The 18101-nt window shown below is 44.2% G+C and overlaps 1 protein-coding gene across 6 annotated transcripts in view; it reads left to right on the plus strand.

The window, feature by feature from the left end:
• LOC119248645 (cytochrome P450 2G1-like) overlaps window positions 1-18101 on the plus strand; it is a 343966-nt gene that overhangs the window by 233858 nt on the left and 92007 nt on the right. For all 6 annotated transcript variants that reach the window (XM_054697191.1, XM_054697192.1, XM_054697190.1 and 3 more), the window contains one exon: window positions 2858-3008. In XM_054697191.1, the coding sequence (XP_054553166.1) occupies window positions 2858-3008 (151 nt within the window). The remainder of the gene's footprint in view (window positions 1-2857; window positions 3009-18101) is intronic.

The raw sequence follows: 18101 nt of genomic DNA on the forward strand, positions 1-18101 counted from the left end.
TTCTTTTCTTTTCTTTCTTTTCTTTTCTTTTCTTTTCTTTTCTTTTCTTTTCTTTTCTTTTCTTTTCTTTTCTTTTCTTTTCTTTTCTTTCTTTTCTTTCTTTTTGTTTATACATGCACTGGGTACAGTCAGAAGCGTGGGAGGGTGAGAGAACTCACCAGAGCCAGAGCGGAGAGCAGAGCAGGCAGAAGGACTGAGGTACACCGCTGAGGGGAGCAGCGGGTGGCAGGAGAGGTCTGCGGGCCATGTGGGACCCTCCTCCGGTGGCCGGGGAGCAGCCGGGGATCGAACCGGCGCCGCAGAGGCCGCGGGCAGCCTCGCAACCCAGTGCCCAACCGCTGCGCCACCGGGGAGGCCCTGAATATTGTTTATATATACATACTACTAAAAGCAATACAAAGAATCAATGCCTACCAAATTCTACTTTTTTTTCACAGAAATAGAATAAATAATTCTAAAATTTGTGTGAAATCACAGGAGATCCCAAAGTCAAAGCAATATTGGGAAAATAAAAGCAAAACTGAAGGTATAATGCACCCTGGTTTTAAATTATGTTATAGGGCAACAGCCATCAAAACCGTATCATATTGGTGTACAAAGATTTTGATGCATGGAAGAGAATAGAGGGTCTAGAAATCAAGTCACATATAAATGATCAGTTTATTTGGTACAATGGAAGCAAGACTATACACCAGGAAAAGGATAGTCCCTTCAGTAAATAGTATTGTGAAAAATTGACAGTCACAGGCAAAAGAATGAAACTGTAACACTAACTTACATCATACACGAAGAGTAACTCAAAATGGATTAAAGACTTTAATGTTAGACATAAAGCTCCTTGAAGGCAAGAAGCTCCTCTGTGGGTTCTTATGAGCTGGCAACTCATGGGCCTATTTGCTATCTGCAAATCACAGCAGAGCATTTCTACTTGACTATCACCAGGCAGGCCTGGGGACACCTAGGCCACCATTGACCTGGTTACGTGACTAAATCCATGGTGGACTCAGGATAACTCTGCCAGTGATAACATCAACACATATACTTTTCTGATGCAAATGTCTCCTGACTTACAATCACAATGCCCCCTTTTCTGTTTCTCATAAACTTTTGCCCCCCGCCTTGCTCCTCGGACATTGTTCCTCATACCTTTGCCTCGTGATCAGCTTTCACTAGCCTGTGTGCATTCAATAAATGAAACAAGAACTTCAGATCCCATAGCAGAGTCTTGCCTTGCAAACCTGCTCCATGACCATTGTGTTCCTAGTCCCGTTTCCTGCTACAACAAAGTGGCAGCACTCCTTGACATTGATATTAGTGATTTTTTAAAAATCTCACTCCAGAGGCAGGGTGGCAAAAACAAAATAAACAAATGGAACGACACTAAGCTCAAAGATTTCTTCACCATGAAAGATACCATTAACAAAATTAAAAGAAAACATACTAACTGGAATAAGATATTAGCAAATCATATATCAGTTAAGGAGTTAATATCTAAATACATAATTCTTACAACACGATAATAGGAAAACAAACAATATGATCAAAAAGTTGGCAGAGGATCTGAATAAGCGTTTTTACAAAGAAGACATAGATGACCGTGAAAAGCTGGTTTTCAGCATCCATTATCACTAGGAAAATGCCCATCAAACCTACACTTGTCAGAATGGTTATCATAAAAAAAAAACTAACAGGAAATAAGAAGAGTTGGCAAGGGTGTAGAGAAGAGAAAATGCTAGTGCACTGTTAATGGGAATGGAAATTGGTACAACCATTATGGAAATCAGTACGGAGTTTCCACAAAAAAATTCAGAATGGTGTGATTATATGATCTGACAATCCACTCCTGGATATTATTTCAAAACAACATATAAAACCAAAAAATATCACTTCAAAAAGACATAGTACCCTCATGTTCACTGCAGCAGCATTATCTACAATGGGCAAGATATAGAAACAACTCAAGTGCCCCTCAATGGTTAAAGAGTGGATGAAGAACATGTTACACACACACACACACACACACACACACACACACACAGTTATACTGCTGAGTCATAAAAATGAATGAAATCTTGCCATTTGCAGTAGCTTGTATGGTCCTTTAGTATATATTACAAAGGGAAATAAGTCAGACAGAGAAAGACAGATATTGCACAACTTAAAGCATATATGGAACCCAAAAGGCAAAAAATGACCAGACCAAGCAACATCAAAATTCATGCAAACAGAGAAGAGACTGATGGTTGCCAGAGGGGAGAGAGTTGAGGGTAGAAGACAGGGAAATAGGTGATGGGGATAAAAAGCCACAGACCACTAGTTGCAAGAGAACTAAGTCTTGAGGATGTAGTGTGCAGCCTGGTGATGATAGTCAATAACAACATACCCCAAATTTGAAAGTAGCATTGCAGAGTGAAAGATGGTAACTAGACAATTGTGCTTATTTGATAATGTATTCATATATTAATTCATTACATGGTACACCTGAAACAAATATAGTTTTATATATCCATTATAGTTAAATTAAAAAAAATTGCATAGTCCCCAGAAAACCAGCTCTATTATCTCCAACCTCTAGAGAATCACAGCTCAAAGTCTATCAGAATTCCCTCCCTCCAACCACATTCCCGCCAATCCTTCACATAGGAATTCCAGAAACTTCTCTAGTTAGCACATTGGGCCAGGTCTGGCCTGGAAGAAGACAATCCCCAAGCTGTCCTTCCAAGTCCCAACTGCTTTGCTGCCTTGGACCTGCTTCCCAGCCCCCCACCTCCTGCTTTCCATCCCCTTGCCCCACCCATCTCACCGTCTGGAAGGACTCGAGCAAACCCTTATGGTTTATTTGCAAAATGTTTCCCAGGAAGGGCAGAGGCCAGGGCCCAGGTGGAAGGCGGCCCCTGGATTTCGGTTGGCCCCAGAGTACCAAGAGACCAAGGAGGACGATGAGAAGGACGGCCAAGAGCATCACGGATCACGCTGCGCCTGTCTCTATCCAGATGTCCCTCTTAAAGGTAGGCTGCTCAATAGTTGGTGGTTGTTTTTTTGCTATGATGGTTGAAAGAGGGTTTCCTGGAACCTGTGTTAACTCTCCAGAGACAATAGAGCATCTAAATGTGGCAGGTGCTGCAGATGCCTGCAGGTTGAACTCAGGATTGGCTCTGAGGGAGGTCTCAATGAGCAGTGCTCTTAAATGGAGAGCACCTCCCTCGAGGTATATGATGGGGTTGTGCCAGCTGGAGGAACATGAGGAGGCTGGGTCTGGGGTGGTTGCACTGCATGGCTGGCTTGCAACCAGTATTGTCCAACTGTGGCGTTACAGCACAGGCGATTGAGAGTCACTGGCAGGCATAACTGGGGCATTCAGTGTCCTCTTGGGACAGGGATTTATTCTGGGCACAGAAGAGAGACATATGGAAGAGACAGGGACTGATGGGAGACATTGAGCTCCACATTGGGTGTGTTGGGGATTGGCAAATTTAGCCATTCATTCATGCATTCATTCTTCAGTAAATACTTGCAACACCTATCATGTGCCACATGCTGGCCCAAGTGCTGAGAGAACAGTGATGAGCAAGACAATGGGTTGAACTTCATGGAGCTGACATTGAGGTGAAGGAGAAATTCTCACCTTCCATATACACCCCCAATGACCTGAAAAAAAATGGGTCATAGATGAAATGGCATCATCACCTCTGACTCAGGATGTCAGGGCTTGGAAGTTTGAGTCTCAAGGAACTACAGAGGATTAGCAGGAAATTGAACAAACCGGTTTAGAATCACCAGCACAGGGGACCTTGGGCTGAGGAGGCTGGGAGAGAAATGAAGAGGGGGCCTCTGTCCCTTTACTTCAGTAGCCCTGCAAACCTTCAGTAGCCCTGATGACCTTGGGAAGGTCACTTCAAGGGTGAGACTCCAGGCACATCTGAGGCCTTTCAAGTTGTCGGGCACTGAGCCGTGTGGCAGTGTCTTTGGCAGATCCAGACCCAGGAGACGTGAGCTAGAAATGCTCAGGGCGGGCCTCTGGGCTGGGGTCTGTAACTGCCTCCTTCCAGAACCCCTGAAACCTGTTCTCTCCCTCCCAGCAGGGAATGGTCTTTTCAGCAGCTGAACAACTCACCCGTGAGGTCTTTAACTTAGAAGTCAGTGCTCCCATTAAACTTTCCCTAACAACCCACCAAGATAGCTTCCTATTTGCTCCCAAAGCCCCTGTGAAGCCCTTCTCACAATTAGATTAATTATAATCACAATAATCATTGTCCCTATGAGAAGTTACTTGGAATCCTTAGGCACCAAGCAGCTCTAAACACACTGTAATCATTTATTTCTCTAATTGATAATTGTTTTGTGACCATAAGATGAACGCCTCTGGTTGACTGTGCATTTCCTGGGGCAAGAACTGTATCTCTCTCTAGGTGACTTGTCCAGTGTATTATCTTCACTCCCCAATAGAAATTTTGGCTCAGAGTATTAGTGCTCAACAGTTTTTTTTTTAAGATGTATTTATGCATGCATGCAAGAACTGGAGTGTGTGTTGGGGTTGGGGGCGGAGAGGATTCACCAGAGACAGAGTGGGGAACAGAACAGGTGGATTGAGTGAAATACACTGCTGAGGGGAGCAGCGGGCGAGACAGGAGAGGTCTTCTGGGCCATGTGGGTCAGCTCCCTGGCTGGGGATCGATAGCTTGCCTGAGTCTTTAACCCCTGTGCCACCAGGGAGGGCCCAAGATGCTCATTTTCAAGGATATATTATCCCCTAGATGAGGCCAACTGAGGTCCCAAATCTCTCCTGTTTGTGCATTCTGTATTCTCTTAATCTCTGAATTTGCCCTGTTATTGGTTTTTATCACTAGGATTCTCTTGTTTTGATATTTCAGGGGTGGAGGAGGAAATGGTATTATCTTTTGATCTTGCAACCTTCCCTCAGGGGGCTTAAGTATTTCCCATCCTGAACTCTGGCTCAATGTCCCACATTACACTAAGAAACCAGACACTGGCAACCCTGACCGCTGTCTGTATGCCGATGGGGTATTAAAGAACACTGAACTATGTATCCCCTTCTCCACAGGGGAGATGATTTGATTGTCACCGCTAGATGAGATTTATGAGATGATATGATCATAAATTTAAAAACAGCACCTCCAAACAATCTAGTTATCATGCTTCTAGGTGTTTACCTAAAAAATATGAAAACACTAACTCAAAAAGTCATACATAGGCCTCCCTGGTGGAGCAGGGGTTAAAAACAGTGCTGTCAAGCTATCGCCAGCCACTGCAGCACGATTTTGATTCCCGGCCAGGGAGCTGACCCACATGGCACAGCAGACCTCTCCTGTCTTACCTGCTGTTCCCCTTAGCAGTGTATTTCAATGGATCTGCCTGTTCTGCTCCCCACTCTGTCTCTGGTGAATCCTTTTACTCCCCTGCACCTCTGGCTTATATCCCAGTTCTTGTATACATAAATAAATCTTTTTAAAAAAAAGTCATATACACCCCTATTTTCATAACACTATTTAAAATATTCAAGATATGGAACCAGCCCAAGTGCCCAATCATGGAGCAATGGGTAAAGAAGATGTGGTCTATATATACAATAGAATACTATTTGGTCATAAAAATGATGAAATACTGTCATTGGTGACTACCTGGATGGACATAGAGGGTATTATACTACCTGAAATAAGTCAGAAGGCAAAAATTCCATTTTTGGAATAGAAAAAAAAAAAACCTTTAGACTCTGACAACATAAATGTGGTTACCAGGGGTAAGAAGGGTGGCATGAGTGGGGAGGAATCCATTTGTTATTGGTGGGTGGTGACTGAATATTTGGTAATGGGCATGGTGAGAAAATGTAATTGTGGAACCTATACAGTGTTATAAACTAATGTTATGTCAGTGAAAAAAAACTCCCTCTAAAATGAATAGAAAACTATTACTTATTGTATATAATAAATGAGGTAGTTTGTTAGGGGTTATTTTCTTCCTCTGATTGCTAAGTAATTGCCTAGTGTTCTGTGGTTAGTGTGTTTGCTGAAGCATGACTTTGGAGTTGTGGTTATATTTTTGAGGCTTATTCTTATTATAGGAAATTGTCCATAAAAATTTCTGCCGAAGTGGTTACTTTTCTTAAATTCTCTTGATGTGTTATGACTTCTAAACTCAGGGAGAGATGGAAAAGATCTAATGTTCACCTGCTAATGTTTTCAGGTTTGTTTTACTTAAGATTCTGTGTTAAAATGAGAGATATTTTTCCTCATAGTTTATGTCATTAAGAGTTTGGAGGTGTTCTATTTTGAAAGTTTATTATAATATTGTAGTTGTATTAGGCTTATATTTATGTTATGTATATAATCTGTAGGATCAATAATGAATCCAATCAATGGTTAATTAATTTGATGAACTAATAATCAACTAATATAATTATTGTGAGAGTTTATTATAAGATATTCTAAGATTCCACCATTGCTAACATTGGATATATTTCCATATAAAAGAGTCCCCTATTATTGTGCAATTTTATGACTTGATCAAAATTTGATCACTCTCTTTCACTGTATAAACCCAATGCTCTTCCCCACAGTGTTGCTACCCAGCCCCAAAGAAAATAGTAATATTCTGGCTAATCTGAGCCATAGTCATTTATTCATCATTTGTGGTAGTATTATAAGATAGGTGAGATATTCAAACCTATTTTCATACCTGTGGACTATACAAATTTACTGAATTTAGTCCACAAATCATGTAAGAACTCTGTCAGATTTTTTACCCTGATTTGTGAATATCTTGTAACTCCTGTCTATTAAATAGCTTATTTTCTGTCATCTTAATATTTCTAGATCATGACCCTGAGGAACACTTACTGATAGTGTCAACTGGGTTTCCCAGGGATTTGCATAATCCCCTGGGTCTCCAGAATTTCTCCATTGAAGCTCATATTCCCTGGGGGGTAATTTGTAAGATTTTTCACGGCTACAGATTTCCCTTTCTCTCTGTTCAAGTCAACAGCCTTCAAGTGTTTAGAAATAAGAATGGAATTTCATTTTTCTTGGATCTGTTGATAGGAAGAACAAAGGTAGTAGGTTGGGCAATTGGGCCAACATCATTAACAAAGAGTTTTTAGAAGGCACTGAACTCACCATTACCCACCAACGCACACAGCATTTCTTAACAACCATGGGCATTTACAGGTATCTGTGAACTGGTAGAGACCATTACTTTTATCTTTTTGTAGATGTGCCTCAACATTTGGATGACAAGTTTATACATTTATCTTATCAAAAGCAGGATATTTGAGTTCTAAGACCCTGCCGACTGGGCCAGTTGTTACCCCAGATTAGAATCTTAAAAGTGCTCATTTCCCCTGTAGTGCAAAGGTTTCCAATCCAAAGCCAACAAGCACAGTGCAAACAAACTGGAAGAAATGTGCATGACAACAGGGAAAGGACAGTCGCTTCAATAGATGGCATCTGAAACTGGAATGCCACGCGCACAGGAATGAAACTCGACCACTACCTTACATACAACAAAATTAACTCAAACTGGGTTAAACTCTTCAATGTCAGACTTGCAGCCATAAAGTACCCAGAAGAAATGATAGACAGTAAATCCCTTGACATTGGTCTTAGTCATTTTCGGGGCGGGGGGGTTCTATTTTGGCAAGGCAAACAAAAGCGACAATAAAGAAATGGAACTAAACGTCTTCTTCCCTATGAAGGCAACTATCAACTACATGAAAAGACAACATACTGATGGGTTAAGAGATAAATCAGGTCCTCCCTGGCGGCGCAAGGGGTTAAGACGCAACCTGTGAAGCTGTCCACAGCCATTGTAGCATGAGTTCGATCCCCGGCCAGGGAGCAACCCACACAGTGCAGCAGACCTGTCCTGTCTTGCCTGCTGCTCCCCTCAGCAGTGTATTTCAGTCAATCCTCCTGTTCTGTTCCCCACTCTGTCTCTGGTGAGTCCTCTCACCCCATTCCCACCCCCAACCCCCTCATCCTTTACCCCCTGGGCCTATACCCTAGTTCTTGTATGCATAAATCAATAAATCTTTTAAAAAAGAGAGATAATCAAATCTAACATCAGACAAGGAGTCAATAGGCAGAGATAAGGAGAACTCATACAAGTTCTCCACCCGCTTGCCTCACCCGTCTCATCCTCTGGAAGGACTTGAGAAAACCTGTGTGGTCTACTTGCAAAATGTTTCCCAGGAAGGGCAGAGGCCAGGACCCAGGAGGAAGGCGGCCCCTGGGTTTGGGTTGGCCCCAGAGTAGCAAGAGACCAAAGAGGACGATGAGGAGAAGGATGGCTGAAAGCATCTCAGTCTCACTGTGCCTGCCTGTGCTCTGCAGTCCTGCTGAAGGAGCAGGCTCTACTCTTGCTTATCTTTTTATTGCTGTGATGAGTGGTGGAGGGTTGCCTCCACCACTTGGCAGAAACCCTGGAAACTCTCCAGAGTCAATAAGGGGTAAAGGTGGCTGGTGCCGCAGGTGCCAGGAAATTGAACATCTGAAGTTTGGGCCCCAGAGAAGGTCTCAGGGAGTGATGACCTTGAAAAGAGAGCCCCTCCCTCAATAGGGGCAGTGGTACCAGCTGGGAGAGTGTGAGGAGCCTGAGTTTGGGGTGCTTTCACTGCAAGGCTGGTTCTTCGCCAGTGTTGTTGAGCAGTGGCATTCCACATTGGGGTTGCAGGTCACCGGGTGGTGAATTGCAGCATTCTGTGTATGCTTGGAATAGGGTGAAGAGACAAGATCTGGTGGGGGATCTTAGCTCAGTGGGGAGTCATTTGGAGATAGGCTGATCTAGCCATTCATTGATTCATTTCTCAGCAAATATTTTGAACACCTGTTTGTGCCACACGCTGCTCAGAGGACAATAATGAGGAAGCCCATGGGTGTGACCTTCATGGAGCTGGCATTGAGGTGAAGACGTTCTCATCTTGCACACACATCCCTTGTGACCTGACAAGAAATGAGTCACAGGTGAAATGGCATCATCACCCCCTGACCCAGAGATGTCACTTCCTATATGTTTATTTAAATCTCAGAAGGGGGCCTCCCCGGTGGCGCAGCGGTTGAGCGCTGGGTTGCGAAGCTGCCCACAGCCTCCGTGGCGCCGGTTCGATCCCCGGCTGCTCCCCGGCCCCGGAAGAGGATCCCACATGGTGCGCAGACCTCTCCTGCCGCCCGCTGCTCCCCTCAGCAGTGTGCTTCGGTCCTTCTGCCTGCTCTGCTCCCCGCTCTGGCTCTGGTGAATTCTCTCACCCTCCCGCGCTTCTGACTGTACCCAGTGCATGTATAAACAAAACAAACAAACAAATATAATAAATAAATAAATAAAAAAAACATGCCTCTCTAAAAAAAAAAAAAAAAAAACTATAAATAAAAAATTAAATCTCAGAGGATTAGAAGGGGTATATCAGGAAGCCCAAGGCACTGGCTTGGGATCACCCATCTGTTTATGCATTTGCAAAATAGGCCTGATTGTCGCACCCCACCCCACGTGGGGCAATTGCGAGGATTCGAGTGGGGTCTATGTGCACTCCACATAGGTGGTGTTAAAGAAGAGGAATATTGGGTTTGGGCAATGCCTTTGCTAAACCAAGTTCACTTCCCTGTGGGCACAAAGAATCAGGTGTGGCAGGAGGAACATGTCCTTCTTTTGCCCTGTCTTTCCCAAAGCCCAGACACCTGTGTCCATTGCAAAGATTTGCCTGGGTTGACCTTTAAGCTGCAATTCCAGGTGAACACTTGGGGGCTTCCCAAGCCCTGTGAAAATAGGCATAAATCTTCAAGTGGAGGTGCCATAGACAGGGCAGGAGAGCGTTTGTGGCTTCTGTTAGATTCCAAATGGTTCAGTGCCCTTCAGAGTGTATGTACTCACTTCTGGTTGGTATGCTCTGTGTGTGTGTGGGGGGGGGGTGTATGCGTGTTAAAATGGATTTTTTAGATGTGATTGAGTGAAGGATCATCAAATTAGAATATTACCCTAGATTATCCAAGTGAGCCAATGATGTGATCACAAGGATCCTTTTTTTAAAAATATTTATTTATTTATGCATACACTGGGGTGTAGGCCAGAGGTGCGGGAAATAAGAGGATTCACCAGAGATAGAGTGGTGAGCAGAATAGACAGATCCACTGAAATACACTGCTAAGGGGAGAAGCGGGCAAGACAGGAGAGGTCTGCTGTGCCATGTGGGTGAGCTCCCTGGCCAGGGATCGAACTCGTGCTGCAATGGCTGTGGATAGCTTCATAATCCTGAGTCTTAACCCCTTGTGCCACCAGGGAGGCCCCCAAGGATCCTTATAAGAAAGAGGCAAGAGGGTCAAAATGATTAGTAGAAGTGATGATGGGAAGGAAAAGCTTGGGGAGATAGGAAGAAGGAGCCACAAAACAAGATGCAAGGGACCTCCAGAAGGTGGACAAGGCAAGGAACACTGTCTGCTCTGAACTTCCAGAAGGAATGCAGCTGCCAGTGCCTTGACTTCGACTTCATGAGACTGATTTTGCCTTGACCTCCAAAACTGTAAGAAAATTAATTCTTTAAGTCACTGCGTTTATGGTGAATTGATACACTTAGTGGATGCATTTAAAAGGGCAAGTTTATTAGGAAAAGAGAAGCGTGGAGGAGTCAACTCGATAGACACTGGGCAGAGCTGCATTTGACAGTGACAGGTTTATTAAAAGAGGTGCCTGAACAAACAAAGGTGGGCACCCTTGGGAGAAGGCTTGTGTTTTGCCAGAGCAAGGGATTTTTGCAGGGGGATTCATTCCCTTGTGGAATTTTGTCTCCTGTGCAATCTGTCACATCTAAGGTCTGGTTGGGTTCATCTGCAAGGGCTATTGTTTCTTGGTAATGACCAACAATTCTCCATATCCCCACCTCTGGGTCTGCGCCTACAGATTTTCCATGGTTTAACAACTCCTTAATCATTTCTAGCCCCACCTCTAGTTTCTGTCCTTGTGAAGATCCCAGCCTCAATTTTCTACTCTTAAGCTTCTATTAAAAACTTTGTGAAGTAGGCCTTTAATGTTAATTTTTTCCCTGAAAATAACTTCCCTACCTTTGGGATTGGAGGAAGCAGTTGGCTGGGGCACTGGCTCTGGCTTGACTGCTTTTTGCAGGTCCACCTTCAACATTCATCTCTGAAAATCAAGTTTTTCCTTTAGTCCATCAGGTGGTGGTTATTTTAGTTTTACATGTAGTTAAGATGCTTTGCATCTTTTCCATGAGCTAATTTCTCCCAAGTAGTCTTATTTTGTGAAGTGTGTGGTCAAATCTTTTGTTCCATTTTTCTATCTGGCTGTTTGTTTTCTTTTTTTTTTTTTAATTTTTTTTTTTATAGAGGCATGTTTTTTTTATTTGTTTGTTTGTTTGTTTTGTTTGTTTATACATGCACTGGGTACAGTCAGAAGCTCAGAAGCGCGGGAGGGTGAGAGAATTCACCAGAGCCAGAGCGGGAGGCAGAGCAGGCAGAAGGACCGAAGTACACTACTGAGGGGAGCAGCGGGCGGCAGGAGAGGTCTGCGCGCCATGTGGGACCCTCCTCTGGTGGCCGGGGAGCAGCTGGGGATCGAACTGACGCTGCAGAGGCCGCGGGCAGCTTCGCAACCCAGCACTCAACCGCTGCGCCACTGGGGAGGCCCTGGCTGTTTGTTTTCTTGCTACTGAGTTTGGAAAGTGCTTTATCTATGAGGATGCAAGTCCTCCGTCATATAGATGATTTGTGAATATTTTCTCCTGGTCTATGACTTGACTTCTTGTTCTGTTAACGCTGTCTTTGAGGGAGCAAACTATTTAAATTCTGATATAGTTCAGTTTATTACCCTAGTGATGAATGGCAGTTTCCTTGGTCCATAGGTTTTCAGGCCTATTCTCCTAGCCAGTAACAGATCCCAGGCTGCAGGGGCAGCGCTGAGTCCCAGCAACTGGACCACCACGGGTTGGTGTCTCACGAAGCCGCAGCAGGAACTTTGCTGGCGCTCAGGCAAGCAAGTGAGAACAGACAGATTTGTTTAGAGAAGAAAGTTTATTAGGGAGAAAAGGAACAGATATAAAGTGGGACTCCCAAACCAGTGGAACCAGGACAGGGAGGGCCAAGGAAGCTGGAGTGGAGTCGTGTCTCAGGGAATATACGCCTTCTTCCCTAATTATTCTAAAGCTCCACCAGTTACTTTGTGATTGGTTAGTTCTAGGTGTTCTCACTCACTGCCCTAACGTTTCTGTGCCCAGAACTAAGTCTCTGTGTCCCAGTTCTTATCTGAGCATACTTTTCTTTATCATCCTTATTCCGGAATGTCCTGTTGCCTCTAGTCCTGGGGTGTTTGATTTTAGTCCCCTTGGAATTTGTTGACCTTATGTCTGGAGCCTTAACTCTCCTGAAGGCCCTGCACTGCCCCTGAAGCTAATTACCCCTAACTTGCCCTAGGACTCACTGCTACAACCTATGACTGCAGGGCGCCCTGTTAGCCAACCATCAGGCACCAGGTCAACACACCGCCACAACTGCATAGCCTGGCCACTTGAGGTTGCAGGAAGAGAGAGAAAGAAGGAATAGGAGTGCTGGGATCTGAATCCACCCACATCTTTAAGAAGGGGTGGGGCATATGTTTAAGTTACTCCTCTTAGAAGTGAAAGGCCCTTCTGATCTGGAAGCCTCTACTTTAAGCCTGGTTCAGTCATTTGTATTACAAGTTCCAAGTCAACTCCCAGAACTTACAGTACCTTCCACCCTGTGAGGCTGAAGAATTATGATTAATGGTGCATTCTCGCATTGCTTGTATAATGGAAATGTTAAATACCAGCAGTGGGGATCCTAGGGAGAACACAGGTACAATGGAAACACCGTAAAAATAGGTTCATTTGGCTAAAGGGTGGGTCCCCTCTCACAAGAGCCATCCAGGAAGTTGGATTGTGAGACTTGTCTCTTAGATCTAAGTGGCAAATCATTCCTGTTGAATAAGAGACATTTTTCTGAAGAGAAAGAAAAACAATGGTTAATGATTGGAGCCAACTGTAAATTCATTCTCATCCTGTGGTCAACAAGTTGAAAATTTTTAAATGTCTGGGCATCTTCATGTGAAGTTGTTTCAGGGCAACCCTGATGTGAAATGGGTTAGCCTGACTCTGGGTCCTCACTCGCGCACTTAAAAGGGTCTCATAATAATACTCAACTGTAGGTACACACAGAAAGGCTAATAAAGGGTTTATTTACAAAAGAAGGGGAGATGAAGAAATGAATAACTCAGGGAGAAAGAGAGGGAGACAAATTTGTGAATGCATCCTACCATTCCGCTGAGTTGGAATCCCAGTAGCATGCAGAGAGCTGGTGAAAAACCAAGAGACCCCCACAGCCCACATGTCTGGGTATATACCAAGCCTGGCTGCTTAACGCCACCCCCAGGTCCCAGCAACCCTCCCTTCAGTGATAATGACATTATGAGATTTGTAGTCCTTGGTGTCTTGGAGCTCTTTGGTCTAGAGTGGGGTGGAGTCTCTAAAACCTATTGGTGGAATTGTTCAGGTCATCTACTCCTGCTGCAGGGGACCTTGCTGCCCCAGCCAGATAAGACACTGGCGAGCAGCTAAGAAAAGGGCCTCATACCGTGGGCTGAAGCTCAAAGAGCCTCACACCGTGGGGCTGAAGATTTCTTGTGCCTCACACTGTGGGGCTGAAGATTAAACATCCCTTTGTTTTTTGCTCTTGGTCATAATAAGAAAGAACTTCTCAGTAAATACATTGGGCAATAAATTATACGTATAAGAATATTGTAAGTAAATGGCATGGAAAATTACTTGCTTAACAATTAACACTGAATAATTTGGCCCACTTGACAATGGGAAATAATTATTATGCAAGGGCATGCCTGATAAGCAACCCAGAGCTGGCCGCAATATTCCTTACATGGAAGTTCCATAAAGAAGCCTTGTAATGGGAGCAACATGATGGCGAGGAGACGCTGCGAGTAAGATCTCCCATTTAAAAAAAGTTAATAGGGAGGAAAAGCGGCAGGTCCCAGTGAGAACTGGGACACGGAAGATAAACGGGTGACTCCAGCAAACTGCCCGAAGAAGAAAGTTGCCATAAAAGAGGACCAGAAGGGAGGAAAGCGCAGAACCCTGCTCCCCTCCCCCGCCCACAAAGTCGGCACTCTCCGACCGGCAGAGAGGAGGAAAACAACAAACTAAAATGACCAACAGGAACAAACTACGCAGCGAGCGGGACTGTGAGTGGAAAGGAACTATTTCAGCCACCACACCCTGTGAACGGGAGCTGTGGAGAATCCTGCAGGATTCGGCCGCGGAGGTGAGCTCCGGGCGCCATTAAAGAGAGACCCCGCCCCCCAGGAGGAGGCCAGCACCAGCACACAGCCCCGGGCCTCCCGGTAAGCTTGCTCGGAAAAGCAGCGCGCGCGCTGGAAAAGCAAACGCGGATCGGGATCGGGTTTGCGCGGAAAAGCAGCGCGGATCGGAATCGGGATCGCGCGGAAAAGCAGTGCGGTTGAAAAGCAAACGCGGATCCGGATCGCAGCTGCCCAGGTCCCCGCGCCTGCGACCTAGGCTTGCGGGGAGACGCGCGGAGGCCCTCACTGAGTGAGCAGGAACCAGGCGCCCAGGCACGGGAGCGGGATTCAAAAGGCGCCATTCCCGCGCCACTGAACTGGGCTACAGCCCGCGTCCTGGAACTGAGGGCTTTGGAAATGAGACCCGGGGCACGAAATTAGGGGCGTGGGTTCCCCACGACGGTGGGGCACAAGGCAGACACAGCACCCCAAAGCCGTTGAGGTTTACCCTACCATTCCCGCTCTGTTCCCTGTCCCACGGGGTGGAAAATCAGCTCCCCAAGGCCTCTAGGAGAGATCTCTGGCGCCACCTAGCGACTTGAAACCAGCAGAGGCTCCTGGAGGAGCCAGTGGCCAGCTGGGGAGTTAGCCCATGCCGGGCCCCTTCCGACCAGTAGTCTGAGCCCACAGGGGGAGCAAGCACCCACAGCCAGGGCAGACCAGGCGCGCAGAAGAGTGTGCCTGAGACCGGACGCGCAGGGAGTGTGTCCCACATCACCATTTTAGAACAGGGACATTTCTTCAGTAAAGACTTCCTGCAGAGGGCTTCCTCAGGAGCCAGAGGTGAGCGGGGGAAGTTCGCCCACGCCAGACCCCCTCTGGCCTGCAGTCCAAGCCCAGAGGGGGAGCAGGAACCCACCGCCGGGGCAGACCAGGCGCACAGGGGAGTGTGTCCCCACATCGGCATTTTAGAACAAGGACCTTTCTCCAGTAAAGACTGCTTGAAACTGACATATGGCTCCTGGAGGAACCAGAGGGGAGCAGAGAAGCTCACCCAAGATGCCGGCCAGTCCCAACAACACAGTGTCCCAACGCATACGGCAAATTAGAAAACAGACAGTAGGGAGTAGAAGAACCACACGCAACCTAGCAACTCCCCAGGGAAAAAGCACACCACAAAAAGAAAACCAGCCCCCAGATTGCAACGACAGTAACTTGGAAGAACTTCTGAGCCTTCCAGAAAGAGAATTTAAAATTGCCGTGATTAAAAAACTCACAGAAGTCATAAAGGAAAACAATGATAAGGGAAAAATAATCAACGATCAGAAGAATGAAATTGAGTCCCTAAAGAGGGAAAACAATGGTCAGAAGAATGAAATTGAGTCCCTAAAGAGGGAAGTAAAAGAAATGCAGGAGATCAAAGAATTAATGGAAGAACTAAAGAATTCTGGGAAAAGCAATGAAAGCAGAATAGATGAAATGGAAGAACGAATAAGTACTCTTGAAGACACAGAAATAAAAAGAACCAAAACAGAAAAGGAAAGAGAAGTACGAAGGAAAAAGAACGAAGAAAGACTTCGGGAACTATCTGACTCCATGAGGAAAGGAAATATAAGAGTTATAGGAATACCAGAAGGAGAGGAGAAAGATGTAGGAACAGAGAAAATATTCAAAGAGATAATTGAAGAGAACTTCCCAAATGTGAAGAAGGAGCTGAAAATTGATATACAAGAAGCAAGAAGAACACCAAACTTCCACGACGAAAGGAAAAATACAGCAAGACACATAATAGTAAAGCTCTCAAGAATCCAGGACAAGGAAAAAATAATGAAGCTGGCAAGAGGGAAGAAACAGATAACATTCAAAGGAAAGCCAATCAGGCTGACATCAGACTTCTCCGAAGAAACACTACGGGCAAGGAGAGAGTGGAGGGACATAGTCAACAGACTCCAAGAAAACAGATGCCAACCAAGAATACTCTATCCCGCAAAGCTCTCCTTCCTCTTTGAAGAAAGAGTATGGACCTTCCCAGACAAACAGAAACTCCGGAATTTCATTACAACTAAACCCCCACTCCAAAAAATACTACAAGGAGTCCTAAAGCCAGAACCTCAGAGGGACGAATAACAATGAAAGAAGGCCAAAAAAAAAAGTTATTAAAAGAATAAATAAATAAAATCAAAGGAAAGACAAACACAATGGCAAATACAGATGCTAACATATCAATATTAACTCTAAATGTAAATGGACTAAACTCTTCAATAAAAAGACACAGAGTTGCAGCCTGGATTAAGAAACAAAACCCAACCTTTTGCTGTCTCCAGGAAACATATTTAGCTACAAAAGATAAAAATAGGCTCAAAGTTAAAGGATGGAAAATAATCCTACAAGCAAATGGACCAAAAAAGAAAGCAGGAACAGCTATACTTATATCAGATAAAACAGATTTCAAACTCAAAAAGATAAAAAGAGACCCCAATGGTCACTACATTATGATCAAGGGGACAATACTTCAAGAAGAAATAACACTCATTAACATATACTCACCAAACGAAGGAGCACCAAAATATATCAGACAACTGTTGTCCTCTCTGAAAACAGACATCAGAGAAAACACATACGTAGTGGGAGACTTCAACACACCACTATCAACAATGGATAGATCAACAAGACAAAAAATAAAGAAACCAAAGCTCTAAATAAGGACCTAGAGCAATTGGTCTTAACAGACATCTATAGAACACTAAACCCAAAAAAACGGAGTACACATTTTTCTCAAGCGCACACGGATCATTCTCTAGGATCGATCACATACTGGGGCACAAGACAAACATCAACAGATACACCAAGATTGAAATCATACCAACCATCTTTTCTGACCATGAAGGCATCAAACTAGAAATAAACCATAAAAAGAAGGCAAGGAACTTTCCTACCTCATGGAGATTAAAAACCACACTACTGGAAGACCACTGGACTAATGAGGAGATCAAAGAAGAAATTAAAAAATTCTTTGAATTGAACGACAAGGAGGACACCAATATCCTAAATGTATGGGATGCAGCAAAAGCAGTAATAAGAGGAAAATATATAGCAATAGAATCTCACATCAAGAAACAAGAAAGAGCTCAAAGAAACAACCTAATCTCGAAGCTCAAAGATCTAGAAAAAGAACAACAAAAAACCCCCAAAACCAGTAGAAGAAAAGAAATAATAAAAACCAAAGCAGAAATAAATGAAATTGAAACTAAAAAAACAATCCAAAAAATCAATGAAACCAAGAGCTGGTTCTTTGAAAAAATCAATAAAATAGACAAACCCCTAGCCAGGCTCACAAAGGAAAAAAGGGAGAAAGCACAAATAAACAGGATCATCAATGAAAGAGGAGAAATCACAACGGACACAGCAGAAATCAAAAGAATAATCAGTAACTACTATGAACAGTTATATGGAAACAAGTTTAACAATCTAGAGGAGATGGACAAATTCCTACAACTCTACAATCACCCAAAGCTAGATAAAGAAGAAATAGAACACCTAAACAGACCAATTACAAGCAGCGAAATTGAAATGGTAATCAAAAACCTCCCCAAAAACAAAAGCCCAGGACCTGATGGATTTACAAATTAATTCTACCAAACATTCAGAGACGAATTAGTGCCTACCCTTCACAGACTCTTCCAAAAAATTGAGAAGGAAGGGACAATACCAAACACGTTCTATGAAGCCAACATTACACTAATACCAAAACCGAACAAGGACAACACAAAAAAAGGAAAACTACAGGCCAATCTCCCTAATGAACACTGATGCAAAAATCC

This window comes from Talpa occidentalis, unplaced genomic scaffold, assembly GCF_014898055.3.
Source record: "Talpa occidentalis isolate TD23 unplaced genomic scaffold, MPIMG_talOcc4v2.1 talOcc4.17, whole genome shotgun sequence".
Taxonomy (NCBI): domain Eukaryota; kingdom Metazoa; phylum Chordata; class Mammalia; order Eulipotyphla; family Talpidae; genus Talpa; species Talpa occidentalis.